Source organism: Canis lupus, chromosome Y, assembly GCF_048164855.1.
Source record: "Canis lupus baileyi chromosome Y, mCanLup2.hap1, whole genome shotgun sequence".
In the NCBI taxonomy this organism is placed as follows: domain Eukaryota; kingdom Metazoa; phylum Chordata; class Mammalia; order Carnivora; family Canidae; genus Canis; species Canis lupus.
Window position 1 is genome coordinate 3,389,454 of NC_132877.1, and position 27,635 is coordinate 3,417,088.

General features: G+C 40.0%; 1 protein-coding gene across 16 annotated transcripts in view; it reads right to left on the bottom strand.

Moving 5' to 3' along the window:
- The window catches only part of LOC140629125 (neuroligin-4, X-linked), a 369,817-nt gene that overhangs the window by 27,184 nt on the left and 314,998 nt on the right, over positions 1 to 27,635 (bottom strand). For all 16 annotated transcript variants that reach the window (XR_012026985.1, XR_012026986.1, XM_072818605.1 and 13 more), the window contains 2 exons: positions 4,285 to 4,470; positions 13 to 802 (listed from right to left, as the gene is read on the bottom strand). Coding sequence is in view for 14 of the 16 variants with exons in the window: in XM_072818605.1 (XP_072674706.1) it covers positions 13 to 802; positions 4,285 to 4,470 (976 nt within the window). In the remaining 2 variants the exon portion in view is untranslated. The remainder of the gene's footprint in view (positions 1 to 12; positions 803 to 4,284; positions 4,471 to 27,635) is intronic.

Genomic DNA, 27,635 nt, shown 5'->3' on the forward strand with positions numbered 1-27,635 from the left:
GGAAGCACATACCCAGTTTTGGCGAAGTTGGTCCAGTAGGTCATGACCACCGCGCTGAGCATGACGTCGTTCTTGGAGAAGTTACAGCTGAAGAGTTCAGTAGGGCCGATCATGGGGATCCCAAAAACATAGGGCACTTCGTCGCCATGGGCTGAGTCCGCCCAGCTGGGCTTCATTTCACTTTGGCAGTGGTGGTAGAAGGCGTAGAAATAAGTGGGAGAGCCATACTGAGCGTGCAGGTCGGCGGTGGCCACCGCAGGGGCCACCCACTGGTGGTCAGTGAACAGAGCCACCAGGGTTTTCCGACGCGTTTCCGGGTTTTCCTTGTCAGCCCAGTCTGTGTACATGAACTTGATGGTCTCCCGCAACGTGTCTTTCCCCTCTGGGTAGCCGTAAAGGTTGTCCACAAAGTTGGACACGGAGAAGTCGAAGTCGTTGGGCGTCACGCCGTCCTCGTTGTCCACGATGCCATCGACAAACTTGAGGCCCTCCCCCTGGTTGACGCCGAGCATGATGTCATAATTCAGGAACTCGCCCTGCTCCATCAGGATCTGAGGGTCATCCGGGATGACATCGCCGTCGATGACGGGGCCGAAGGAAATGTGGTACGTGGCCGGGGTGATGGTCTGCTGAATGAGCTCCTTATAGTTCTTATTCCGAAGACACTCCACCATGTCCGTGGTATCCAGCATGTTGCAGCCGACCTTATCTGCCAATATCCGAGTGTACTTGGCAGGCTGGTAGTTCACTGCCCAGCTGGACAGGGCGGTCCCGCTCTGGATGATCGCCTTCTGGAACAGACCTGCAGGTGCAAAGTTGTAGACATGCAAATGAAAACCCGAAAGACAGAAAAGCAGCTTTTACTTAGCAAAGAAGGCTCTGATTGTCTTCCGGCCATGTGAATTTCTGGGTACAGTGGCATTCAGCTCTTTCAGGATTTTTTTTTTTTTTACTCGTTTCCATCCCTTTCTCTCCCCCTCCCCCTCCTGCTGGACTTTGGTTTTCCGCGATACTCTTCACACACACGCACACACATACACACAGGGTTTAAGAAAATGAAACTGCATTTACAATTTAGCTGCAGTGGTAAAAAAAAAAAAAAATCGTGCAATCCATTTATCCTTCCACAATTTCATGTAGTGTTGGCATCCCCATCCCCACATGCTGTAAATAAAGCCTCTCAGAGTTATCACCTCCCGCATTCCTTAAAAAATACGCTTTGCGCCTAGAAGACGTCAAAGACCGTTTTGCCTCCCTTGCAAAAGCAGGTACCACTTCATTATGGGGGAAAAAGCATCCACTAAAATCAATTCCAGAGTATCAATTCAGACACGTATTTCTATTTCCACCCTCCATATATTAAAGGCATTAAACATTTACAACCAAAACATTAATTAAATTAGCGATTCCTAAAGGAATCCTCACTTGATTGCCCAACTGAAATGTTTGGGTTCCCCCCCCCCCACCGACAAATCACTGATCTCGAAATTGCATCAATTCAAAACCCAGACTTTTCTGTCATGCTTCTGCCACATGTTAAAAATGTCTGTTTGGTGAGAAGTGAAAAAAAAGTTGGGCAATTTGATGAGTAAAATTCTGTGTAGCTTACAATTTTGTATCAGATCAGCCTGGTATATGAATGTCAGTAAGTAAAAAAAAAAAAAAAAAAAATATTACGCCCTCTCTTTCTCACTACTACAGGACGAGAGATGATGGGGTATAAAATGATAGCATTCGGTTTCTTATCTCTTCCTGACATTTTCTTGAATTCCAGCGTGATGTAGCTCTGATGCCTCGGGAGTTGCTAGAAGAATAATTCATTGGGAGCCCAGAAGTTCATGCCCTGTAGAGTTTTAAGGTCATGCAAGCAATCAAGTGAGGAAAACATGATTGCAATCAGGAAGATGTGATTCTAAAGACTGGAGCGTTGCCCAAAGATGACACACAAGAGAAGATTTTAAATTGACCTGGCCCTGCTCAATGCATCATCAAAGTCATTTGGGGGCCAATCTCCCAAAGCCGATAATGCTCTCGGAGATGCGCGCCTATGGACTTGGGCGTTCGGCTCTCAAGATTAATGTGTTGAAGCTCGGGAAGGAAATGATGTCGATACTTGATCTATCAAACACTTTCATAAGTTAAAACAATGAGAATTAGAAAAGTTTTGCTACAAGTTATGTGGTTTATTTTTTTATCCTCTCACAGTCATTGGCCATGACTGATGTAGGAGGAGGAGGAGGAGGAGGAGTAGTGGTAGTAGTATTGTGTGTGTCGCAAAATATAATTCCCGATAAACCTTGAAAAACTGGACAAAGAAAAATGCCACCCATAATTCATACCATAAAATACAAGTCACCTTAGCATTTTGGTGTCACTCCCACTTTGCTGTTTTGCCCTCAATGCTCTGTTTCGTACAACAGAGTCCAATAAATGCTTAACGTTGACACTGGGTTTCCCAGACTCCTGTACACTTCCTCCACTATTCTTGAAGCTAATGACTGTTCCTTTGAGCAAATGCACCTGTTCCTTATAATCTCCTGGTCTTTTGAATCTTGGAGCTTTTCATTTGCTTCTTTGCTGTAATACTGTGGCGAACATCCTCGTGAAAACCTCATTCTCCATGCATGTGCTGATTGTTTTTGTAGACTGTATCGCCACAAGTACAATCCTAAGGCCGACAGTCTGGGTATTTTTGTCATGCTTCCCATATATTGCTGGGTTGTTTTGAAAAACTGCTTTGCAGAGACGTGACCCAGGCACAGCCCTGCCATAGAGCTCGATCATTTCCGATCTGTTGATTTAAGTAATTAATGCTCTTCCTCCGATTAGATTTAGTTTACTGTGTTTGATTAGTATGGAGGCTGGTCCTGACTACTTGCTCACTCGAGAACTCGGATTGTATCAGTTGGCAAATGGGAAAGTCTAGATATTTTCTGGAATGCTATGGGAATTGATATTACCCATGACTCCTCTAGTTATTCTTTTTTTTTTCATTTTTGTAAAAATGAAGGGTTCCTATAAATGTGAGCCCCTATTTGACCTCTCCTTAGATATTATGAAATGATCTACAACCTTGTCAGCTTCGACTTGATTGATGGTTGCTCATGGTTCCTGCACTGAGCATCTTATTGACAGGTGAATTCTGAATGTCTTTAACTACGCTCATAATCCACATGTCACATCGGTGTGCGCGACTGGTTAGAGTTCCTACTCAAGCTGAACTTTTTTTTTTAATTTCCTAAGGCCCCCCGAATACCTTCAGAGGAAATGTGATGGTCTTAACAGAAGATGAAAGGGGAAATGCGATTGATAAGTAAAATAGCACATAGGAGAGGCAATCGGGAATGTCCCAAGAGTTGTTCTGTGCACGGATGTTCGTGAACCCGCAGGGCAAGTCTATTCTGCACAGAAGATCAAGACTACCTCCGTTTTTCCCCGATATTTAATAGCCGGAGGAGAATGAAGGAAAGAGGTTTCAATCGGGGTCTGGGAAGCTTGGGTTCTTCCCTGGCTGTGTTGCTTGCTGTGTGACCCTACACAGTTGTGCAACCTCTTTCAGCGTCCATTTCCTTTCTATAAATGATGGCTTTGAGTAGGTGAGCTTCAAGGTCACCTTCAGTCTACAGCTCACCAATGGACTTGAAGAAGCCACCATGAGTTAGGGTGAATCTGGCTTTTTAAAAATAATTTAATTTTTTTTAAGCAAGGCAAGTGGCAGAGGGAGAGATTCATAAGTAGACTCCATGCCAGCATACAGCCTGACACAGGGCACGATCACAAGACCCTGAGATCATGACCTGGGCTGAGATCAAGAGTTGGATGCTTAATGGATGAAGCCACCCATGCAAGCCAGACAAGTGACTTTTAAAAATCACACGGTCAGGGGCCACGTTGCTCACCAAATGTACAAATCTCCAACCGTTAGCCACGTAACTGTCTTCTGTGTTACCTTTCTCAAACTGAGATGAGAAGTTGACCGAATGTAAAGTTGACCAAAATGACAAAATTGAAAATTGACCGAATCGAGTCAGAAAGGCAGGTGCAAAATGCTGGTCTTTCTAACGAGGTCATTTTGTCGCCCTTGTCGCAACCAGCATCATGGTTAACGGGGAAAGACAGGTGACTTAGAAGCACGGGAGTCCACGTCATTTTGGGGACTTTTGGTGGAGGTTGCAAGAGAGACGTAGGGCAACCCCACCACCCGGCACCTCGGATGTGAACTCGATGTGTGTTTGTTTCTCAGCCCTGGGGGGTCGCGCAGCCACGCAGGGATGCCCTTATTACCTTCTGAATAGTGCGACAGGGTCAACAAGCTGACACAAGAAGCCCCCGCGCCCGAGCCGAAGATGGTCACTCGCTTGGGATCCCCGCCAAAGGCCCCGACATTCTCCTCAATCCACCGCAGCGCCTGGATCTGGTCCAGGAGCCCGTAGTTGCCTTTGGCCGCCTGGTCACCGGTACTTAAAAACCCTACAAGAGAACACAGGATATGTTGGGTTGTCATCCATCAAAAAGGACATGCGCATCGCTGGCACTTGAAAACACATCTCCTGGTTTACCCCGTTCGTCCTTGGCTGTTCTCCTTGGAAATGAGAAGGACCACTGGAGAGCCTTTTTCATGGTGGGACGGATTATGTGGTGTAAATCAGTGTTATGATAACTATTGTTTCTGTGCACCCTATGATAAAACGTCTCATCTGTGACTTGGTATGGGGCTCCCATATCTGACACAATCAGCATAAAATATTTATAATATTAAATATATTATATACTTATATATTTAATATAATATAAATATATTAATATTTATTTATTTTTATCATACCAGAGATTATAAATTTTATGGGATGCAACTTATCACTCCTGTGCACACGTTGGTTGCAATGTGAGAAACTCTCCTAAAAGGAGTTTTTCAGGGCATCTCCTAAAAGATGTTTTTGTTTTTTTTTCCTGGGGGAAAATCATGGCATGCATTGGGCTGGGGGAATGTGTTTTTGTCTGGGTTTGAGAGAGTGTGCATGTCTAAACAAAAGCAAGGTGGGGCATTCTGACATTGAATTTGTTACTGATATTTTGATGTAATTCCTTTTAATGTTTATGTTTCAAAGTAAATGATAGACATGATGAGATCCCACTCTTACTTAGCATGCGCCTCTGTCTTTCCCCTATAGGAACGATACTCGAATCTCACAGAAATGCATTAGTCTTTCATCTTAGCCAAATGACAATGCATATTCAAATCACTCCAAGTGTCCCTAAAACAGTATGAACTGGTATGTTTTATTTTAAAAAGATGGAAGATTCTGTAACTGGAGGAACTAGTTACACTCAAGGCATCAAATTCCTAATTCCCCATTAGACGCTGCAAATAAGGCATTTATGAGAGCAAAGGGATCACACCGACATTGGACTCCTTGCCTGTTGCTCTCATGTGGCAAAAAGATCCTGACCTGGAAAAAAAAAAAAAAAAAAGGTTTCCCTCTGATGTTTGAAGTCATTTTGTAGACAGATAGGTACTGCCCTGCTCAAATTCAAAACTACAACTATTCTATAAAGCAGCTGCCAAGGTTAATTTAATACACAAACATTAATCCAGCTTTATATTCCCTCCCATCTTGCAAAAGTCTTCTGACAAAAAAATAATAAAAAAGCAAGTCACAAAAAGTTTTGGGTTGTTTTTAACCATTTTACTTTGTTATTCACCCCTGCCCCCAAACACCCAATTATGATATTTCCCCGTTCCGTTCCGCTTCTTGTTTGCAAGGGCCACGCCATTCACCTCATTTCAATTACTGCTTATTAAGTTGCTGAGGCCACCTGCTGCAGTGTGGATGTGAATATAGAGTGATTCAGGCCCTGAAACAACGTGAATCACAACCGATTCCATCAAACCCCATCTCTAAGCAAAGCTGACAGCAATCTAAGGAGCTCTCGAGTGCCGGCTTCTAAAACCTAAAACAAAATAAGTAGAAGATGAAGCGTTATAGCAGCTGAGGGGGCGAGGCTTCCTTCTCTGGGCACCTGAGAAAAATGCAGAGTTGTGAGCTCAGAGGGTATCAGAAATGCGGGGGCTGGTTTAAAAAAAAAAAAAAGCAATGGGAAGGCTTTTTCTTTTCTTCTTCTTCTTCTTTTTTTTTTCCTTTTTGGTTTTTTGTTGTTGTTTTTGGTATTTTTTTTTTTTTTTGGTTCTCCAGTTGCAACGATCAGACCTCACAGTCTCCTGTATCTGCTGCAGACAGATGCAAGACGAAACCTGCAAGGTTGTGCATTTATGGCACGTCCCGCAGATTCAGGCTTCTCCAGCGTTCACAGGGATGGAGCAGAGATTAGCTGTGATTAGTGAGAATGTTCAGACGTTACCAACCCCTCCCTCATTTAATTAGCAATTACTAATTAGCGTTTCATGCCAGCGAATGTTCCCTGGCTCTGGCATTCATCATGCAACCTTTTACACAGTTTCTCATAAAATGCATCGCGCTCTACTTGGGAGAAAAGCCCCTTTCATGCAGCTTTATGTATGAAACGGGCTCCTAATGGCAGTTTGGGTGCCGTATAATAACCATAAGACAAGCCTCTCTTTCCCCATTAAGGAAAGAGGTGATTAATTCCTAAAGGCTCCAGTAATTTTCTGGCAGCACTGCTCTGTCTTTAACACATCCTTCCTCCACCGCCTCTCCCTCTCTGTCAGCTCGCCCAGAATGACCTATTTGCTTATTTTGTTTCCGTGGAGCACCGTGAGGATTTGCAACATACGGTAAATCACCGGCCTTTATTAAATTGGAGCCCCTCCCGAGCAAAACATGTCTGTTGTAACCTCTCAAATGCCAGGCTAATTAATATTCTATACCCTGGCAAATCTTAGCTTTTCTAACAGCCTCCTATTGAAAGGTTTGATCTTTGCGATTCTGAACTCCTTCCAAAAAGTCCTGAGGGAAACAGCTCCTCTATGCATCTCTGAAGTTCAGCAAATGGACGTGGGTTTTTTTTTGTTTTTTTTTTTGAAGTTGGTGTTTCCATAGTTTCTGCCACAGAATCTTCATTTACTGCAACATCCAGGGACTTTTGTTCCCCCTTCTCTTGTAATTTAAAACAATCACAAGGCAGAGTTTCCACTCAAGGCAGGTACAGAATGAATGCAAGCAATTGTATTTTCTCTGCAAGAGTGTATGCCTTTCCTACTCGGACTGTGGAAAGGTGGGGTTTGCTAGAATCCACGTACAAGATGTGTATGGGTTTTCTCTGGTGGAAGTCTATGAACGTGAGAGCCGTTTGGAAACAGCCAGGCACATCACCAGGGCTCAGCGCTGGTGCTGTCCGGCCGCGGAGGACAGAACTTCCCATATAGGCCGTAGATGAATTAATAGAAGCAGCCCCTTGCTGGCTAGAACCAGAGATCTTGAACAAATGGCCCCTTTCACTGATAAGCACTGTTGGCTGCAAATCCTCTAAGCATTTCAGCGGATGAAACGTTCGGCTTTTTGAGACTTAAGGTCTCTGAAATGAAGGTTGTAAATCAGTCCGCCCCCCACCCCACCCCAACGAGGGGACAATGAGAGAGAGATACAAAACAGACCCTCGAACTCAGACATATAGTCACTAGATTGAGACCAAGATTCATTCTGAGCACAGGAAGGAACAAGAACAATAGCAACAATATATATATATAAAATCTATAAATATAAATATATAAAAATAAATATAAAAAATAAATATATTTATACACATACACACAAGAGATATGCTCAGTTGTCGAGCGGTTATTTTAAAATATAGTCCATGAGAAATGGCTAAAAATCGGAAATCACATGTTCTCCCTGCATGTTGACCCCAATGGATATCATATAAAAATGAAGCACTGTACTTGGTCTATCCTGCCGGCGCTAGGATAGAAAGCTTCAGGCTTTTATGATAGGTGACGGCAATCTAAAAGTTTCTTGATCTTCCAAATTGCACGGTAGGGTTTAGAAGGATTCCGCTCACGTGGCTGTCCATGCACTGCAGGTCAACGGTTAGAAGCCTAATGGTGTCAGCTGTGGTTGCAATTTTGTTCAGTTGTAATAGGACTCTACTGGTCCAATCCATATTCTTTTAGGAGATAATTCATTACATAGGCACAGAAGACCTTTTTTTGGTGACTGTGAACCAGAAGGTAACTACTCCGTGAATGCAGAACAATATATCTTATATTTTTTAGAGTGTGTATTCACCTGTAATTGGTAGAACTAGACCCTCAACCGTACTTCTAAAAGAATTCCTGAAATATAATTGAGAGTAAATTAATTCTTGTTGCTTGTATATGTACACATATGTGTATATGTAGGTCATATATGCATATACATATTTCTATAATGTATGTAGGATGTAGAGTGGCTCAGTGGTTTGGCACCTGCCTTCGGCCCAGGGCATGATCCTGGAGTCCCGGGATCAAGTCCTGCATCGGGCTCCCTGCATGGACCCTGCTTCTCCCTCCGCCTCTCTCTCTCCTCTCTCTCTCTCTCTCTCTGTCTCTCAAGAATAAATAAATAAAATCCTTTTTAAAAAAGTATGTGTATAAATAGGTCATTCTGTGAGAGCCTACATGTATATAAATATGTGATGTGTATATAGATACAGAGCAGCATGAGGATTGGCAAATCACTAGCACTTATTAAGTCATAACACCTCACTCCTATATGTGTGTGTGTGGAAGCAAAAAGGAATGTTTGCATAAGAATTCTTCGATGAGACATAGAATTTACTTTAGGTCACATAAACGAGCCCAGAAAGAAATGTGTGATAAGAATGAGGGCAGAGGTATAAAATGAAAATCAGCCAAATAAATGCAAATCCATACTCCCTGAGGTTTAGAAGAAATCATTCACTGGCTGCGTTTACTAAAACGTGAAACGTAAGTTTTCCTAGTGGAATCGTGTATGATTTAACAAAAGGGTCTATACCTATACAGGATGGACACAAAGGGAAGAAAAGGTATATATTTCCATTCTGTGAGCCTGATGGAGGAAAGCTCTTGAAATGTAGTGTCTCTATTCGTCGTTTTTAGTATACTTAAAATGACACAAGTCGTAACCTCCTGTATTTAATTATCACATCAAGAGTACACAAGGTCAAAATCTATTTGCAACGTCAGTAGAATAAATCTCAGACAATTATGAAGACATATGATTTCTATGGCACATGTTCCCAGATACGGGGCCTGTTAAGTTGTTTAAGGGATTCCTTCCATTATTTCCATAAAATATACTATATCCCCACACAATATTTTGCAAGGCTGCCCAGATAGTTTTTAAAGTACATTAGCTGAAATTATATTAAATCACAAACTAAAACCAAAATTGCATTCTGGAGACAAAAATGCAAAATAATTAGCACAGTTTTGTTTATTACACAATACAGATCAAAATGTGAAGGTAATTATTTCATGATTTTCACAGTGACGGAGGCGTGGCGATGACCAACCAGTCTGGAACCAAATCCCCTCTGAGCCAACTTTAGATGCATTTCCATTTGAAACCCCGTACTGGAACATTCCTCTAGATTTGTGAGACTTGAATTCAATTGGCCGTCAAATGCTTTTGATTTAATTTCTGAAACTGCTCATCCACCTCATCACTCTGCTGGGCCGTCACCTCAATACCCAAGACAAGACCTCCAGTTCACTCCTCTCTCCTGGCTGCTTCCAACCCACTTCCATACCATGAAGATGAAAACCTGAAACCCTTTGACCATGAAATTCTATATCTATAAATGCTTTCTATATATATATAAAAAAATCTTTATCTGAATGTAGAGAAGTAGCCAGCCACCCAAGGATCAATTCTTATTGATTGTAATTTCGAAAATAAGAGATGACAGCAATCTCAGTGTTGATGAATAAAAGATATGTTGCATGAATTCTGTTGGCTGAACCACGTAATGGGAGGATCTTCATTTGTGGAGACACAGAAACACATCTGAGAGCTCTCAAGGGAAAACAATGAGTTGCTGAATACTGGGTCGTATGATCCCATTTTTATTCACGTAATCAAGCGAGGTATAAAATATAAACTCTGGAAGGAAATCTAACATTTAATACTGTTTAATTCTGGGAATGTGATTATAGCTGATTTTCCACGCTTAATTCTAAATATGGAAAAAAATTTCAGTGTGTAGCTCTTCTGTAACAACCACACACACACACACACACACACACACACACACACGTATGTTTTAAGTCAAATGCCTTAGTGGGACTTGCAGGGCCATTCCTTAGGTGCCATGTCCATATCCCTGACCATGTCCTACATTTGTTCTTTAGCATACGATTAGACTATGTTACTTTTTGACTGTCCCCTGTAGACCTGGCTTCACTGTTTGCTCACCCAGCGCAGCGCAACCTGTAGACCAACCCCATCCCCCCCTGCCCCAACCCTTGAAGTAAGAATCTGGCATCCTTGTTTTGATCTCCCAATGGGGGCTCCTTCTCAAAAGTGTCCTGATTGCTTCCAATCTCTCAGCTCGGTAAATTTCTTGCAGTGAATTTCTATTACAGAACTTTCCACTCTCTAGGAAGGATACAAGCTTGTCGTTCAGTAGCGGGTTACTGTTTGCACTGGGTTCAGAGTCACTCACCATTGAGTTGGAATCTATGGTGACACCTAGGGCATGTAATTTAAGATCTCAAAGTCCCACTTTTCTCAAACGTGGGATTGAGAAGGGAATTGTAGTTATCCCATAGCACTGCTTGGGGGAATTAAATGGAGAAAGCACATATAAAAGCACTGTGTCTGCTGTATACACATGGTCAGCGACTACTTTGACTTCCTTGATATCAGACATGCTGCTACTTATTTGTTTCCCCTATGCACTCAAGTATGGAGAGATGCCCTTCCAGTAAATGAAATGGGTCCAGGGGGAATACTGATTACTGGTCTACTTAGACTCAGACTTTAAGATCATGCAGGTGGCAGAGAAAGGTTCTATGCTGTCCGAGTGCACATGTTGTTTATGAAATGATTTTGCATAAAGGTAACGCATATGCATTTAATTCTGTTTATTTTAAATTTATTTATATATTTTTAAAATATTTTATTTATTAATTCATGAGAGACACAGAGAGGGAGAGGCAGGGACATAACCAGAGGGAGAAGCAGGCTCCATGCAGAGAGGCCGATGCGAGACTCAATCCTGGGACTCCGGGATCACGCCTTGAGCCAAAGGCAGACGCTCAACCGCTGAGCCACCCAGGCGTCCCTAATTCTATTTATTAAGTGTTCATTATATGCTTGAAGTTTAAAGAGAAAATCAAAGAAAAGAAAAACACCACCAACAACATATTATGGCTTTTACTCATGCTGTGAATTATGGAGATGCCATTGCACCAACATTTATATGTACCCACAATGACCCAAGCAACATGTTCAAATTAAAAAAAAAAATATTTAAAAACTGATTAGAATGGAAAGTCCTATTTTTTCCATTAAAGTATATTTCTAAAGCACACAGAGGATACATTTTTTGTACCTGTATGGTATTCTTAGGCCTGTAAAGTACATATATGAGAAAAGACAGTTTATACAATACTATACATTTATAAATATGAGACATAATTGTCACAATCTCTCTTAAAGTATACTAATTCAAAATATGCTGCTGTGTTTAGATATGCTTTTCTATTCTCAACTGCTAACAAGCATGGTGATGGAGATACTAGTGGTATTTAGTAGTACTCACTGCTAGGTACTCTCTGGGGGCAGACCAGAATGAATCTGGTCTGTTCTTATTTTTCCATGAGATCACCAGAACGATTAAATATAATAAGGACAATGCATTCTTTTTCAACTCTATCAAAATCCAACATTATCTCCTAGCTCACATAATCTTCTTCCGTGCCCAGAAATATCCCCAAGCTCTCCAGCATTGGTTTTCTCTGGCAAACTTGGAACCCAGAATAGGAAATTGTTTTAAGAACAAACAAGGAGATCTTAGATGAATCAGCACACACATGAGTAAGAAGCAAGCATGGTAACTAACCTGTGAAAGAGCCAAAATCCCAATGGAAATGTGTAGTTTGGGGAACAGAAAGGTTGTTGAAGATGATATATTCCCAAATTGAGGGAAGGGAAAGTGTGTATATAGTCTACGTATGGCATGCTAAAGCTGTCCCTTTGGTTGAAGCTCTGGTTCGTTACATTCTCACTTATTATATATTATATTCACGACTATTCTAAGATCAATGTTTTTGCTGCCTTTGCTATTTTTCTTCCGCAAGATGGCTGCCGCATTTGCACACAGCTGTGGTGTTTACCCACAACCACAACACAGACGTGGGGTGTATTTCCTAAGACTCAAATCTAATCTCATGTACAAATTGAAGACTATTTCACTAAGGGCTGGATACAAGCTCTTTGCAATTCTGTGTTCAATGAACAGGAGATCCTCCTGATTTGTGAGCAGCTAGGACGTCCCATTCTACCTCTTACTGTACTAACATTTATTGTTATAATTGCCATCGTCATTTTTGATAAATATCCTAGTGGCACTTGAAGATGCAGGGAAGGCTTTTCTGAGAAATTTAAAAGGCAGAAATTAAGATTTCTCACTGAAAAAATAACATACAAAAATACTAGACAGATCATATAACAAAAACAGGTATGAGTAAATTCATCTCAATAAGAGGATAATTTTCTACTCCTTTCTTAAGATTTTATTTTTAAGTAATCTCTACAACCAATGTGGGGCTCAAACTCACAACCCCAGATCAAGAGTCACATGCTATAATGACTAAGCCAGCCAGGCAACCCAATAACTCTCTGTTCTTAAAGATTAGACAGTATGCAGCTCTAGTTGTGCTGATTCTCCACTTAGGAAATGTTATCTCGCCAACTTTTGCTTACACAAAGCCATTTCCCAGTCAAGAACATATCAAGTCTTCCCTGCACAGACAGCATGTAGAGCCCACAATGGGTCCACCGAATTTTGGCCATTACCCTTGGATTCAACCAAATATCATTAACCTTGCAATGGCCAAAAAAACAAAAGCAGAACCAGAGTTGGAGTCAATTGTGGAAGAAAACACAGATCTTATAATAATGAAGATAAAATATTTAGCAGGCACATAGCATTAATTTATTTAACTCAAATATGGCTCAATTCATCAGATCTTCATGGGTGCCTACAACATTCTAGGCACTCATTATCCTTGTGCTGAAGCTGTAGCAATGAACCAGGTAAACCATATCTTCAACTGCCTGAAACTCATATTCTAACATAGCTAGGTCAACAACAAACAAATACAAATTAAATGATATAGCATATTAGTTTCCTATTGTGGCTGTAACAAATTACCACAAACCTTCATACCACACGATTTCTTACTGTGTAGTTTTAGAGGTTGAAATCTAGATAGATAGATAGATAGATAGATAGATAGATAGATAGATAGATAAGATAGATGATGGATGGACAGACAGTCAAATGGATGGATGGGCATGCAGATGAGATGTATGGATGGATGGATGGATGGATAGATGAATAGATAGATGAATAGATGGATAGATGAGATATGATGATGGATGGATAGATAGATGGATTGATGGAATGATGAAGAGATGGATGGATAGATAGATAGATAGATGATAGGTAGATAGGTAGATGAGATAGATGGTGGATGGAGGGATGGATGGATCAATGAATGATAAAGAGATGGATAGTAGATGGATAGATAGATGAGATAGATGATGGATGGAGGGATGGATGGATGAATACACAGATAGAAGGAAAGCTACAATGATTTCAAAGGCTAAAGCATAGCGTAGACTCATTTCATTACCATCACAACAGTTTCAAGGTTGCCAAACCTCACATACAAGGGCAGAAAGTGCCCTTTTAGAGTAGGGGCTCAGAGGGAAATGTGCTCAGTCCCTCTTCCAGATGCTTCTACCACATGACCATAAGCTGCCTCGCAATATGTGACTTGGCTACATTGAGAGTGAACGAGAAAGAGAGACCATTGGGCACCTCCAGGCACAGGTGTCCCTTTGTCTCCCAAACACACCTACAGGCAGTTCTGCATCCTGCACTGTGCTCCCTGGGTGAGCTAGGACCATCCTCTCCCAGCTGCCATGGTGCTCGGAGCCAGGAAAGGTTGGGCTATCTCGGAACTCGTGTAAGGGATTCATCGGAACCACCCTGAGTTCTCAGGAAGAATGGACACAGGTTAGGCTCCATCCCAGACCACAGAAGTGGAATCTCTGGCATTCCAAGGGCCTTTGACAGATGTTGCCATCCAAAGGTGGTTTTTTTAAAGAATAATCCGAGCAACTACCAAGGTAGTATTTTTCTAGGCGCAGGAATGTAGGCAGTCATTACACATAATGAGCAGACTCTCCACTGAGCAAGGTCATCTCAGACTTTGGTATATTTTTCTTAATGTCATCAGTGAAAGCCAGCCACCAAAGAAAAGAGAGAAATAGCAACCTTCAGGCACTACCTCCTCTATCATCACCAACCCCATATCCTAAAGAAGCAGAAGGAAAAGGGAAAAGCTTTCTCTTACGGGATATAAAAATCCCCAAATCAAATGTTTCTTTGTCTTTAAAAAAATGTTTTTTGCTTTGTCTGCTAGAAATTGTGACCAAACTAATGCTTACCTCAGGCACCTGAAAGTCCCTGTTTGTTTTGTGTCTCTATGAGGGAATCTGGTTTATTTTTGAGGAAAAAAATGTGTGGGGTTTTATATTCACATGCTGCCTCACACTGTCCTTAAGTTGAACAAAACTAAAACAAAAAATCATATGAAGTAATGTGTGTGTGTGTGTGTGTATAAAAATGTATACATTTTTCTGCTTTCATCATTTCTAAGTGCACAAGTAAATATGATTAATTATATTCACAGTGATGTGCAACCATCACCATGTCTATTTCCAAAATTTTTCCATCGCCCCAAACAGAAACTCTAGGAAGCTATAAGTCCCTGGGTGGGAAATATTTTGAATTGTAGTGTTCATAAGGTATGTTATCTATACATTGGGCTAAACCCACTTAATAAGGTTATGATACCTATACTGAGGGACCAATGCTACCTCCCCTTCCATTTCCTCTTCCAATGGACCGAAAACTTTTGTTGCCCCCACATTCTTGTGTTGAAATCCTAATCCCCAAGGTTTATTATTAGGAAGTGGTACCTTTGGAAGATGATTAGGTCATGAGGGTGGAGCCTAATCCATGAATAGGATTGGTGACCTACAAGAAGAAGCCATAGAGCTAGCCATGCAAGGATGTAACCAGAAGTCAGGAGTCTGCAACCTGCAAGATGGTCCTCTCCCCAGAACAAGACCAAGCTGCTTTTTAAAAAGACCAAAGAGCTTTTTACACCTTCCTCTTCCAGCCTCCAGAAGTATGAGAAATAAATGTCTGCTGTATGAAGACACCAGTCCTGCCCATGGGGGGCTATGAGATCTGAAAACCTAAGAGTAAAGGTCCTTGAAAATGTCCACAATAGCACTTAAGCTGTTAGATGCCTTAACATTACTTTGACGTTGTTGTTTTGGAATCTACATCTACGTCAGTAAAGCACCACCAGAATGTGTCTACCTTGAGTGGAGTTAAGAGCAAATGATGGAAAAATGGAATACTTTTTGTGTAATTATCCAAGGTTGATTTAAAATCCAACTAATATTCCTCATCCTAGGGAGAACCTGGATTAGCCAAGATGGCACTCTGTCCAACTTGCTCAATGTGGAATCATGGCTAATGATCAACAGGATGATTCTAAAACATGGCATTATGTTCAGTTTGCAAGAAAGATCCCATTATGTGGAACACATTTTTTATTTCTGAGTGAAATTTTACTTTTAAATGCTTTCAGGACAAGAAAAATCAAATGAAGAAAAACATGATTTAATTGACCATGGCATTTAAACAAAACCTTCAAATAACAGGCAAACTCTTTACGCAAAATTACCTTTTATCATTTACAAAGAGCTTTTTACACCTTATTTTATTTGTCCCTCTGAAACAGAGATTCTTTTCAGTTACCAGTATTTCTTGATTCTTGGGTTATGTCTATGGTTAAATACATCTTAGTTTCCAAGAGTTGGGTAATACCAAATAGTTGATTACCCTCCCTGCCCACGCTAAACATCTGGGCATCTTTTAAGAAATTTTCATGCCTAAGCACCACTGCTAGAGATTCTTAATGAATTGCTTTGGGTAGGGTGTAGGCACATACATTCAGAAAGATTGTACAATTTTAGTGAATATCAAATACAGTGATCTGCTGATCTAGGGAGAAAGCAAGTTAAAATAATGACAAGATCTTTTCTGTTATAAAATACTTCTCGCACATGTCATTGATATGTTAGAAAAATCAGATAAATATTCATGGGAAGCAATATTTCTGCATGTTAGCAGGCATCGAAATCACCAGGAGGCCCCTCCTGCCCTGTTTTATTTTGATTTATCTTAATAGTGATTGAACATTGGATTCAGGTGGTAATTCATCCCACCATTCATGAAAAGATATCTACCAGGCTTTCCAACTGATGTTTAAAAACCATTGGTGATGATCTCCTGTATCTAGGACTCCATTTGGGGCTCTACAGAAAAATGCTGATTGCCTGTTGTCATTCCCTCTGCATTCATTATCTGGAATTTCATAAAAACTCATCAAGTTTTGAAACTACTCTGAAATTCAGTGCATATAGGGAAAGTGGGAGAAAAGCATGATTCTTTTATTTACTGGTATTCAGAGAAACGTGGTTGTGCCCTGGCAATACGACCAATGAATTGTACTTTTTAAATATACTTCATTTTTGTAGAGGAGTTTTAGGTTCACAGCAAAATAGAGAAGGTGTAAAGATTCCTCATGTACCCCCGCCCCCACATCTGCATATGCTCCCGAATTATCAACATCCCCAAGAGTGGTACCTTTGTGACAGTCAGTGAACCTACTTTGTCACATCATAACCGCCCAGAGTCCAAAGTTTACGTGAGCGATCTCTCTTGGTGGTACATATTCTATGGGTTATGACACATGTATAAAGGCAAAGAGCTATCACTGTAGTGTGATACAGAAACCCTAAAAATGCCCTGAGCTCTACTTGCTCATCTCTCTCTCCTCTCCAACCCCTGGCAACCACTAATCTCACTGTCTCCATGATTTTGCCTTTCCCTGAACGTCATAAAGTGGAAGCACACAATACATACAAAGCCTTTTTAGGTCAGGTTCTTTCATTTAATAATATGCATTTTAAGGTCCCTTCATGTCTTTTCAAGCTTTGGCGGCTCATTTCTTCTTAGTGCTGACTAATATCCCATGTCTGGATGGACCACAGCTTATTTATCCATTCACCTACTGAAGATATCTTGGCTACTTCCACATTTTAGTAATTTTGAGCAAATCTGCTATAAACACCCACGGGAAGGTTTTTGTGTGGATGTATCTTCAGCTTCTCTGAGTAAATACCAAATAACATGATTGCTGGATCTTATGGTAAGAGCGTCTTTAGTTTCATAAGAAACTGCCAAACTGTCTTCCAAAGTGGGTGCGCCATCTTGCATTCCCACCAGCAGAGAATGACAGTTGTGATCTGGATTTGGACCGTTCTGAAAGGTGTGCAGTGGATGTCTTAATTTGCATTTCCAACACCAGACGATGAGGAGCATCTCTTCATATAGTTATTTGCCATTCTATAGATCTTCTTTCATGAGCTATCTCATAAGGTCTTTGGCCCCATAATTTGTTTTCTTACTATTGACTTTTAAGAATTCTTTTTAGCCAATGAATGAGTATATTGAGCATCATGGTGAATGAGTGGGTTATTATAGATTTGTCATGGATCTGGTCAGTATACCTACTATTCTTAAGGATGTTGGAATTGATCCAACATGTCCAGGGAGGATCCTTCCATTTAGCTTTTGGAGTCTTTGTGCTTCTATTATTTCCCTGTTATAAATAAATATATTATATATATTTACAGTTGACCCTTGAACAATGTAAGGGTCAGGAACACTGACTCCCACTCCCCTGCAGTTAAAACGTCCCAGTATGACTTTTGATTTCCCAGAAAGTTAACTGCTAATAGGCTACTGTTGACTGGAAACCTTATGATGACATAATAGTTGATTAGGACATTATTTTGTATATGTCTTATACAAAATAAGTCTTAAAATATATATAAATGTCTTGTACATTATGTGTTAGAAGACATCATTCAGAAAAATCACAAGGAAGAGAAAATACACCTCTGGTACTGTACAGCATTTGCCGGAAGAAATCCACCTATAAGAGTGGTCCACACTACGTTGTTGAAGGGTCAACTGCACTTACAGACATATATTTATTTTTTATTCTATTATGCCCTTTGATGCTCTACATCTATAGTGTTGAAGGTGTGTTGTTTCAGCCATGAGGCCATCAGAAAAATACAAAAATATTATCCTTAAAGAAGGCTATCATCTGAAATGGAACTCAGGCATTCCACATCGAAGGTGTTTTATGGTCTTAGAATAGTTTCAGGAAGCCACAAGGCGGCTTCCAAAGATTGCTGTGGAGTTTCTGCGGCCAACTTTTGATCAATTATACTTTCTGTAGTGAGTCTGGGAATTACTGAAAGCAAATTGTATGTAGGCATGTATACTGTGTATCAACAAACTTCAAGAAAAAAATCATTAAATATTAAGTTTGGAACTCAGCCTAAAAGATATTTCTGCTTGATCTGTTTTTCTATCAGATGGATAGCTTTGGTGAATCACTACTATTCTTGCCCATCTCTTCACAAAAGCACCAAGGGGAATATAAAACTAGGTAAGACAGGATTTCCATTAATTTTGACAAGTCCTGCAATGAGGAACTGCTCCCAACATAAGTCTGTGAGCCAATATCGACCTGCCTGCCCCATCAACCATCTGATGACAACGCCAGCCTGGATCTTTAGGGAATCACCAGGGGGCCACCTTTACGTGTCCCTAAGCATCATGGAGTTGTGCCACTCAGATGTCCTCCTGTCCTGGAAAGCTCGGTGTGTCCCATATTGAGTGAAACATCTTTATTTCCCTCAAACTGATCTTCCTTCCCACTTCCTGTGACCATATCCCAAGCGTGTCTCCAGCTTCTGAGGTTGACACATTTGAATTCATGTTTTTGGCATCGCGGCTCTTGTAGAAACCCCAGCATTTGGTTAGCATTCGGGCTGTGCTGATTTTACTCTTATTTATTATAACCACTCCTACTCATTCTCACACCCATTCCCAAGTCCAGAGGGAAGACCCGTATCCACAGGAAAGAAGCAGCTTCCCAGTTATTCACCCCACCCCTATTCTAAACTTTACCAAGTGCCCACACTTTGTTGACTGTCCTCATGCTAAATCTTGCCTAAAACTTGTATTCCTCAGAATTCTGTAGGAGTTGTGTGATACAAACATGATTATGTTCCTAGTCTTGTCTTTCAAAGCCATACACACAATCTTGTTTTTTCATCTAATATTTGTTACTCTCCCCTTTCTCTGCAGTTGAGTTTCTCCTGCAAACTCTATGTTCTCAAACTTTTGATGTCCATGCTCTCGTTAAAGGGATGTTGAATGAATAAATAAATGCCCTCTTAACAGGTGACAGATGGCCCAATCTCCCTTCCAAAAATCACTTTTCCAGTGTCAGGGTGATTTGAGTGGGGAAAGGGATAAGGGATTAATTGAGATACAAATGCAGATGTAATTACATTTATAAGGGTGTATAAATATTCCAGACTGCATGCTTGCTCAATTCATTGCTTTTCAATACACAACGAATAGCAGACCTTTTGAAAAGTTATTCATTGATTGTGAAATTGTGTATTTAGCAAGAACGTGTAGCAGTGACTTCCAGCTGAAAATGCTGTCTCTGAGCTTCCTGAAATCTCACAAGCACCTTACCTTTCATCATCAAAGACGTGACACGAACAGAGCTTGTGGACTTGACCTGCGAATCACCTTTCAAAAAAGTCACCATCGCCTGTCATGAAGTGGACTACTTTTTATCTTACTTGAGCTATTAGTGAATCTCTTGAATGAAAAATGCAAGGTTTGTTGTGTCTCAAGCTTGTTTTAGAGATTCACGCTTACCATTTTGAAACAAAACGTGTGCAAGATTTGCTAATAAATCACTGTATGTTAACTTTTGTTTAATAGGTACCTTTTCACATAAGATATTAAAAATGTATACATATACAACACTGATATCTCATATAAGATTTAACTGCAGCTAATGTGTATACTTAGGGAGTTGTTTGAGGCAACACATTAAGTAGGCTTCTCACTGTAGTTATAGGCTGGAATAAATTAATTTTAGCCTGGAATAAATTAATTTTAGCCTAATATAAAACAGATACAGATTTTAGGAACAGAGTGATTGGGAGTTGGCCACCAATAAGAGGTATAGATGACAATTCACACAACTTTTATGACATCTAGAGGTCTAGACATAGCACTATTCGAAGTATATCCATGGACCTACAACAACCATCACGTGGGAACCAGCTAGCTATATGAATCCTCTGGTCCCCTCTCATTCCCCAGAGTAACTGAATCCAAATTTTGGAGGCTTGGCTCCGGAGATTGCTTGCCAGCAAGCATTCTGGGGGATTCTGATAAATGCCAAAACATGAGACACATTCTGGAAGAGTGTGTTGCTCACAGAAATAACTATCACCCCAAAGGATCGACTTGGATAGACATATTAAGAAGACACTTGACAAATCAACTAACAAACCATAGTTCCATAAACTAGATAAAATGTTTGCACAAGAAAGTCTTCAGGTTTGTATATAAATATGATTCCTTATATTCTGCGTTGTTGGGGGAAGCCTGATGGTCCATCTTTTGTATAACATCTGGACCGGGTATGGTATGAGGTCAATGGGAATAAGCTGTGGGATAACCAACTAGCACTATACATTTCTTAATCTTAATCTTAACAAAAAAAGATCATTTATCAAGAAGCGACTCCAAATCTTACACAGATGGTATAACTATAAAAGACAACAGATGATAAGTTCCCTACATAGAGTATCAACATACAATAGCCAGTACTATTTCAATATATCAGCACGAGTTCATGGAAAAAAATTTTTAAAGATGTCATTGAGCAATGCATGGAAATGTAAGAGAAAGCTATACAGTTGTACAAGATCTATATGGGGAAATAGAAAACTACTTGCTAAAATCATCTGTCAAAAAATCCTGTCACCATATTGTGCCCCAAATTTCAAACTCATGAAATTATATGTTTAAGATATATGTATTTTGTAGATAAATTATATCTTTAGAAATAAATGTTTATAGTCACCCGGTTAAAAAACAAACATAAAATTTAGATAATACCTGGCCCAGTGGAGAAAAAGAATAATGGAAACTCACATACTACTCTTGAGAGGATAAAACCCCAATCATTCAAAAGGTTTCTGACTTTTGCAGGTCTATGTAAATACACACATAAAATATGGTACAATGGATTGATCAGTCAGTGAAGACACTTCTACTTTTACAACAAGAGATCTGTGCAAAGTGTTCACGGCTACACTGTTTTCAAAAGGTCAACCCAGAGGAAATTTCCAGTTTCAGAAAAAGAGGTACAACACTGTGGCATAGCCATTTAATGCAGTTCTGTGTATCAGTGAGTATAAATGAACCACAGCTTCAAACATGACCTTGGCTGCATACCAAAAATAAGAGTATTCAATGAAACACCAGGTGAAAACTATAACAATCCAATTTATAAAAGATAAAAAACAGACCACATTTAATACACATTATTATGGCCATGCTAGAAGTGACAATTTTGAAGAAATAAAATATCCTAAAAGAAGAAGATGAAAAACGAGATTCAGAAAGTTTAGTATCCTTAGGATGGGACCAAAGACATGTAGTTTAGGAGGGAAAGGGAATCCAAAAATCTTCATTGTGTCCTAATTTCATGTCAGATTGTGTATAGAAAGATGTGTCTTTCATTGTTCCTGTCCATGTCTGAAGCATTCCCTAATAATAAGAGAGAAAAAAAATGAAATGGTCTTTAAAAAGCTAAAAAAAACAAAAACAAAAACAAAAAAACATAATTGTATGAAACAGCTAGAGATATATCCTTGAGATAAATCCTTTTTGTGTTTCAAATCAAACCCACTAGTTCAACAACCAGTATAACCACCAACCTTGAATTTTCTAATCCAAAGAAAACAACGGGTTTTAATTTATGGTGTATTTCCAGGTAAACATGAAAAGAACTGTTTATCTGGAATAAAGAAAGTGATATGTGCTCTAAGTCTTCCGTATCTCATGCCAACTGCCATTTCTCAGTAGCTAGAACAAAACACTCTAAATAATTAAGTCTCAATAAATAAATAAATAAATAAATAAATAAGTCTCAATTAGTAGGTAGAAAAGGATTTCCTTAAATTTTTTTTTTAACTTATGTTAAACAATTCTCAGTTGCCAAGTCTGGAGAATTCATTACTTATTATAAATTTTACCAGTGAGTTCCAGACACAGCTAAACACCCGGGATGTGTTTTGCAAGAAAAGTCCCAGGCGGTACCACCTGGGGATTCTGACCTATTGACAGGCTACAAGAATTGGTAGACAATAAGTCCTCAAATTGCAAGCGTAGCTAGGAGAAAGGGTACAGCGCCAAAGGGGGCTCCCCCTGTGTATGCAGAACTATCTTAACAGAAACACACATTTACTATGATTTTTCCTCAAAGAAGCAAAGGTCATCTCAGGTCGAAACCAGACTTTCATAGCATCCTTTCTTAAATCATGAGTGGCAGAGAGTAAAGGCCAACAGTAGAATGGACTATAAATCTGTTCTAGTAGATCAGTGGGTTTGATGACTTACTGTTGAGACATCTAGTAGAAAATCCCCAATTTTAGGATGCCTATGAGGTATCCATCACAAGGGCTAGGGGATGTTCAATTTGGAATGTTTATCTTCCCATTCTTTTGATAAAACGCTCCCAGTTCCCCTCAAGTCATAAGTTAAACTTAATAAAACCAGACTATACTACTCACACAGACACCTAAGTGCACAATTCATATAGTTAAGTGGATGTCTTAATATCTTGAGAAGTGGCTAAGTTTCTCATATTGGGGACTAAAGTGGAAATTGCAATATGCATAAATGAGAATTATAGAAAATCGGCTCCAGAAATAGCCATGTTAACCAGTCTCCATCCATGCCCTGTGGAAACTTTGCAGAAATGTGTGGGGAGGGGTTAGGACTTCCATATGGAGGGAATCCTGGATCTGAGTCAGTGTAACCTCCAGCCACTACAAGAATGTCCATTCCAAGGGGCCAGGCCTCTGAGTCTCTGTTTTTCATGGCTGTATCCACCTGCCTACCTGGTACCTGGCACACCGTTGGTGCTCCATAAATATATGTGGAGTAAATGGATTTTTATGGGCACAGAAGCCCACTATTATCTCTGAACCTCACAGTGATGTAATTGGCAGGATCACAGAGGTAGGTGTTTGGTTTGGGTGTAGGTTTGGGTTCAGCTTTGGATTCATGTTCAGATTTGGCTCAATTAGGTTTCAATCCTAGCTTCCAGAACGGGTTTCGGTTTGAGTTTGGGTTCAGCTTCACATTCACTGTTTGAGACCGTGTGTCAACTCAACGGTCAAGAATCAAGGCATCAAAGACCAAGGCTTTGTTCCAAGTTTTCATCCTCTGGTTAGAGTTGATGTTAGATGTAGGTTTCAGATTTGGGATCTGGTTAAGTTTCAGTGTCAGCGTTCAGATCAGGGGTGAAGGGTCAAAGGTCAAGTTTCATATGGTGGAAGTTAGCATCAAAGGGTCAGAGGTAGGGTCAACAAACTGCATTTAGCTTAAGGATAGGTTTCAAGTTAGCATTTGGGTTTGGGGGGATATAAATTCAAAGCAGATAATATATGCTGTATATTTTATATATATATTATTTATTGTTGCAAGATATCTACAATATAAATGTTACCATTTCAACATTTTAGATGTACCATTCGGCAGCATTACATACTCGCATCATGTTATGCAACCATCACCCCATCTACCTCCAGAACTTTCCCATCATCTCAGACACAAACTCTGTAGATCTATGCAAGTACACACATGTGCGTGTGCTCTAGATACATAAAGTATAAATCTATATGCATATGCACAGGCATACGCACCCACACATGTGTGCACGTACACTTACCTACTGATTCAACTATATTTTTACAACATTCAACAGTAATAAATGACCAATTCTTTACTCCAAGACATCATTCATATGTTCCCAGCATTTCTGCTAACACGAATGGGTCAAAGGTCAATGTGAAGAGAACATTTATAAATGCATTTTCAGCCTCCTGGTAGATTTATATGAAAATACAGAGAACGGTGCTTATAAGTGCCTCTCAGGTCCTTTCCTAAAAACTGCCAGATTATGCCCTTAATTATCTCTAGCACGTGGGATGCTTCCAAACCTCTGAACCCCTCTCTGGAAAATTCTATTCCAGGACTACAGGTTTTCCACAACATGAATGGTGAAGTTTGGTTTAGTGTTGTTCAGCCCACGTACGTACATAGAGATAAATGCATGAGGACAGACGCATACCTCAGATTTGGCCACCTCAGCAAATGGGAAATGCACAGACAGGACATGGGTCCTGGCAGATGTACGAGAACACAGATATGGAAGAAGAAGACAGAAAGGCAAGGGTCAGGGAGCTCTGGGATTTGCAAGGTTGGATAGAAATTTGGAAACCACTGCACACAGAGAGGAGAGTGCAGAAATACTTCATGTAAGCATGTAAATATTTAAATTAGGGTGTGCCAAACTACTTAAAGTAGGTATATTGTGAAAAAATCTGACCACCCAGATGGGGGTGACACACACTCTGTAGCTCCCAATGGGCGGGTCTGGGATCAGAATCAATTTACTGTCTGACCTACAAGGAGTTCAGGACATTTCATGAAGCAAATTGGCTAAATTGCTGTGTTTATAGAACATCCGTTCCCTGATATCTTTTGTGCTCTAAAATCAAAATAATTTACTTTTTTAATAACCTTTCCCCTCCCATGCCTAATTACTGTATGGTTGATCTCTTTTCACATTTGTCTCTCATAAAAGGATGCATGGGTTTTGAAGTTTTTCCCTTTTCATGCATTTTTCTAATTATGATCCTCAATCATAGTGATGCAAGAGGTAAGGATCCCCTGTGGCTTTCTCAGTTTTCAGTTATGTTCTGAAATTAAAATAACAGGAGAGGAAAAAAAAAAAAAAAGGTCGGGAAGAAACACCTAAAATAATTTGGTTTACTTAGCAACACTAACCACGCAGGATGTGAAACACCAACAAACTACCTATTTTTAAGCTACCTGCAGGCTCTTCCTGCTTAGATGTTGATTTTTTAAAGTCTTCCCCGGAAGCCTACATTTCCTGTCCAGGTAAGGGAATCTTGAAATATTCATGGAAACGCAAACTCCCTTGAGAATGAGCAAGCAGATGCAGAAAAATCCAAAATGTCATCTCATCACTTTTCCTACCTGAGTTCCACCACCTGGAAGGCAGCTGAGAGCACGCTGCTGGAGTGCTAGGTGTGCCTAAATATGTTCTTTCCTGTACCTTTCTTCTAAGAGTTGCATTTCATTTAGATAAAAAGAAAAAAAAAAAAACCAATCCTCATTTCTAATACTCATTCATGGAAATAAAGCCATATTTTTCAGGGATTCAAACAGCACCAATAACTTTATTTTAAATTTATTCTACTCTCTTACACCGGCAGTGGATTTAAAAGTCACTCTCCTGTCTTATAAGCACATTTTTATTAAGATATCTAATTATTTAGTCTACTTCTTAATTGAACTGCAGTGGATTGAGAATTTTTGAGGGCTAACTAGATGAGTAGAAAACTCCCTTAAAGTTCGTCTTCAATATACCGTCTTAGAAGAAGATAATTTTATTGCCTTTAGCAAAATGGTTTAATAAGTGGGGGGAATAGTAGAATCATATCCTTGTGAAGACAACGTGCTAAAAAGATTCATATTATCTTAAGAGAAATATATAACACAGTGACACTGCTTGCTTCTATTTTCTCAAAAAAGAATACTTCTTTAGCTGAGCAAAATGGGATCTATAATCAGAAATTACTTGAAAATACCTTTCTTCCACTACTCAATTATAGCCTACCATGGCCTCGAAGAAGCTGTTAAAAACATAAGAATCTAGAACACTAAATTAGCAAGCCAGGCTACTGCCTGTGAACTCATCCTGAAATAGCACAAGGCAATGGAAATCCCAGTTAGAAACAAAGCTGAAATGTCGCTCTGGATGTTAGGTTAATGTTTTAAAATTATTATTATGAAAGGTAGTTTAAAGACAGACTGTTTCATGTCCAAAGCAGTATCTCCTAAGACAATGAAAAACATGTGTACCAGGATGGCCTAAGCAAGACCAGGAAGCAACACCAGGAAAAACAAATATTGGAAAATGTGTCTAAGTCGGATTGAGTTGTACCAATTAACTGTCCTTGCAGTGCTCTCTTGGGTTGCAAAATCACTTTGAATAATACAAGTAAGGATACATAGAAGATGATGAGAGTAAGGATTCTGAGTTTCAGTGAGCAAACACTGCAAATATTAGCAGTTTAGATATCTGGAGCAGAGCATTAGGACCAAAGTTGTAACTTTCTTCCTAAGAATGTTAAGACTTCCAAAGCACAGGACGATCTCCCAAGGTCTTTCCTTGTTAGTTGATGTGATTGAAGGCTCATTAAAAATGCAGAGGTTGCCAACTGGCTGACTGATGAAAACGTATCCACCTTTTGATTCACTGCTGGAGACCGATGAAGGGGAAAAAATTAACCTGTGATGATTCAAAGGAACCGAGGAAACAAGATGGGAATTCGAGGGGGCCCAGTTACCAGGTCCCTTTAAGGTGACATAAAAATTGCACCCTAAGTAGAAATATTAGAATAGCAACTGCCATATCACAAGAGTCAGTTGGTTTCGGGGTGTGGAATTTTGAGAAAATGGAAATGCTAAGTAGACAACAAAGGTAATGGATAGAAGGATTTAGGTGTTTTGAGTCTATTAAGTACGAAAGCACAAATAATTGGAGGGGGTGGCCAGCCCCATAAGAGAGCAAATTCAGTTATCCCTGACTATATGTGGTGCCATTTGAGGATTATTACTTATCATGGGGCAGGGTAGGCAATTAATGGCATATCTTCCCCAACAGGGCTTTTCTCTCAATTGGGGGAGCCTGATGGTTGAGTTCAATGTAGCCTAGTCAAAGCCAGTTATCAAAAATACTTCAACAAACCTCAACATTTGATTATATAGGGGAATGTAGTAAGCAGAATTCTAAATATGTCCCATTAAGATTCTTCTCCCCCATAGTTATTGAGTCAACTGTGAACTTAGGTATTCTTAGGAAGGGACTTTGTGAACGTAATCAAAAAGTACTAGCCAGCAGACCTGAAGATAAGGAGATTATCCTGGAATATCAAGGGGATCCAGTGGAGTTGTATGACCTTTAAAAGCAGAAGATGGACACAGCACAATTAGATGGATGCCACGGAAGATGGAAATGGACCAATGAGGCAGAAGGGATGTCAGAGTGATTGGAAGCATCTGAAGCTGCCATTGCAGCTTTGAAGACAGAGGAAAGG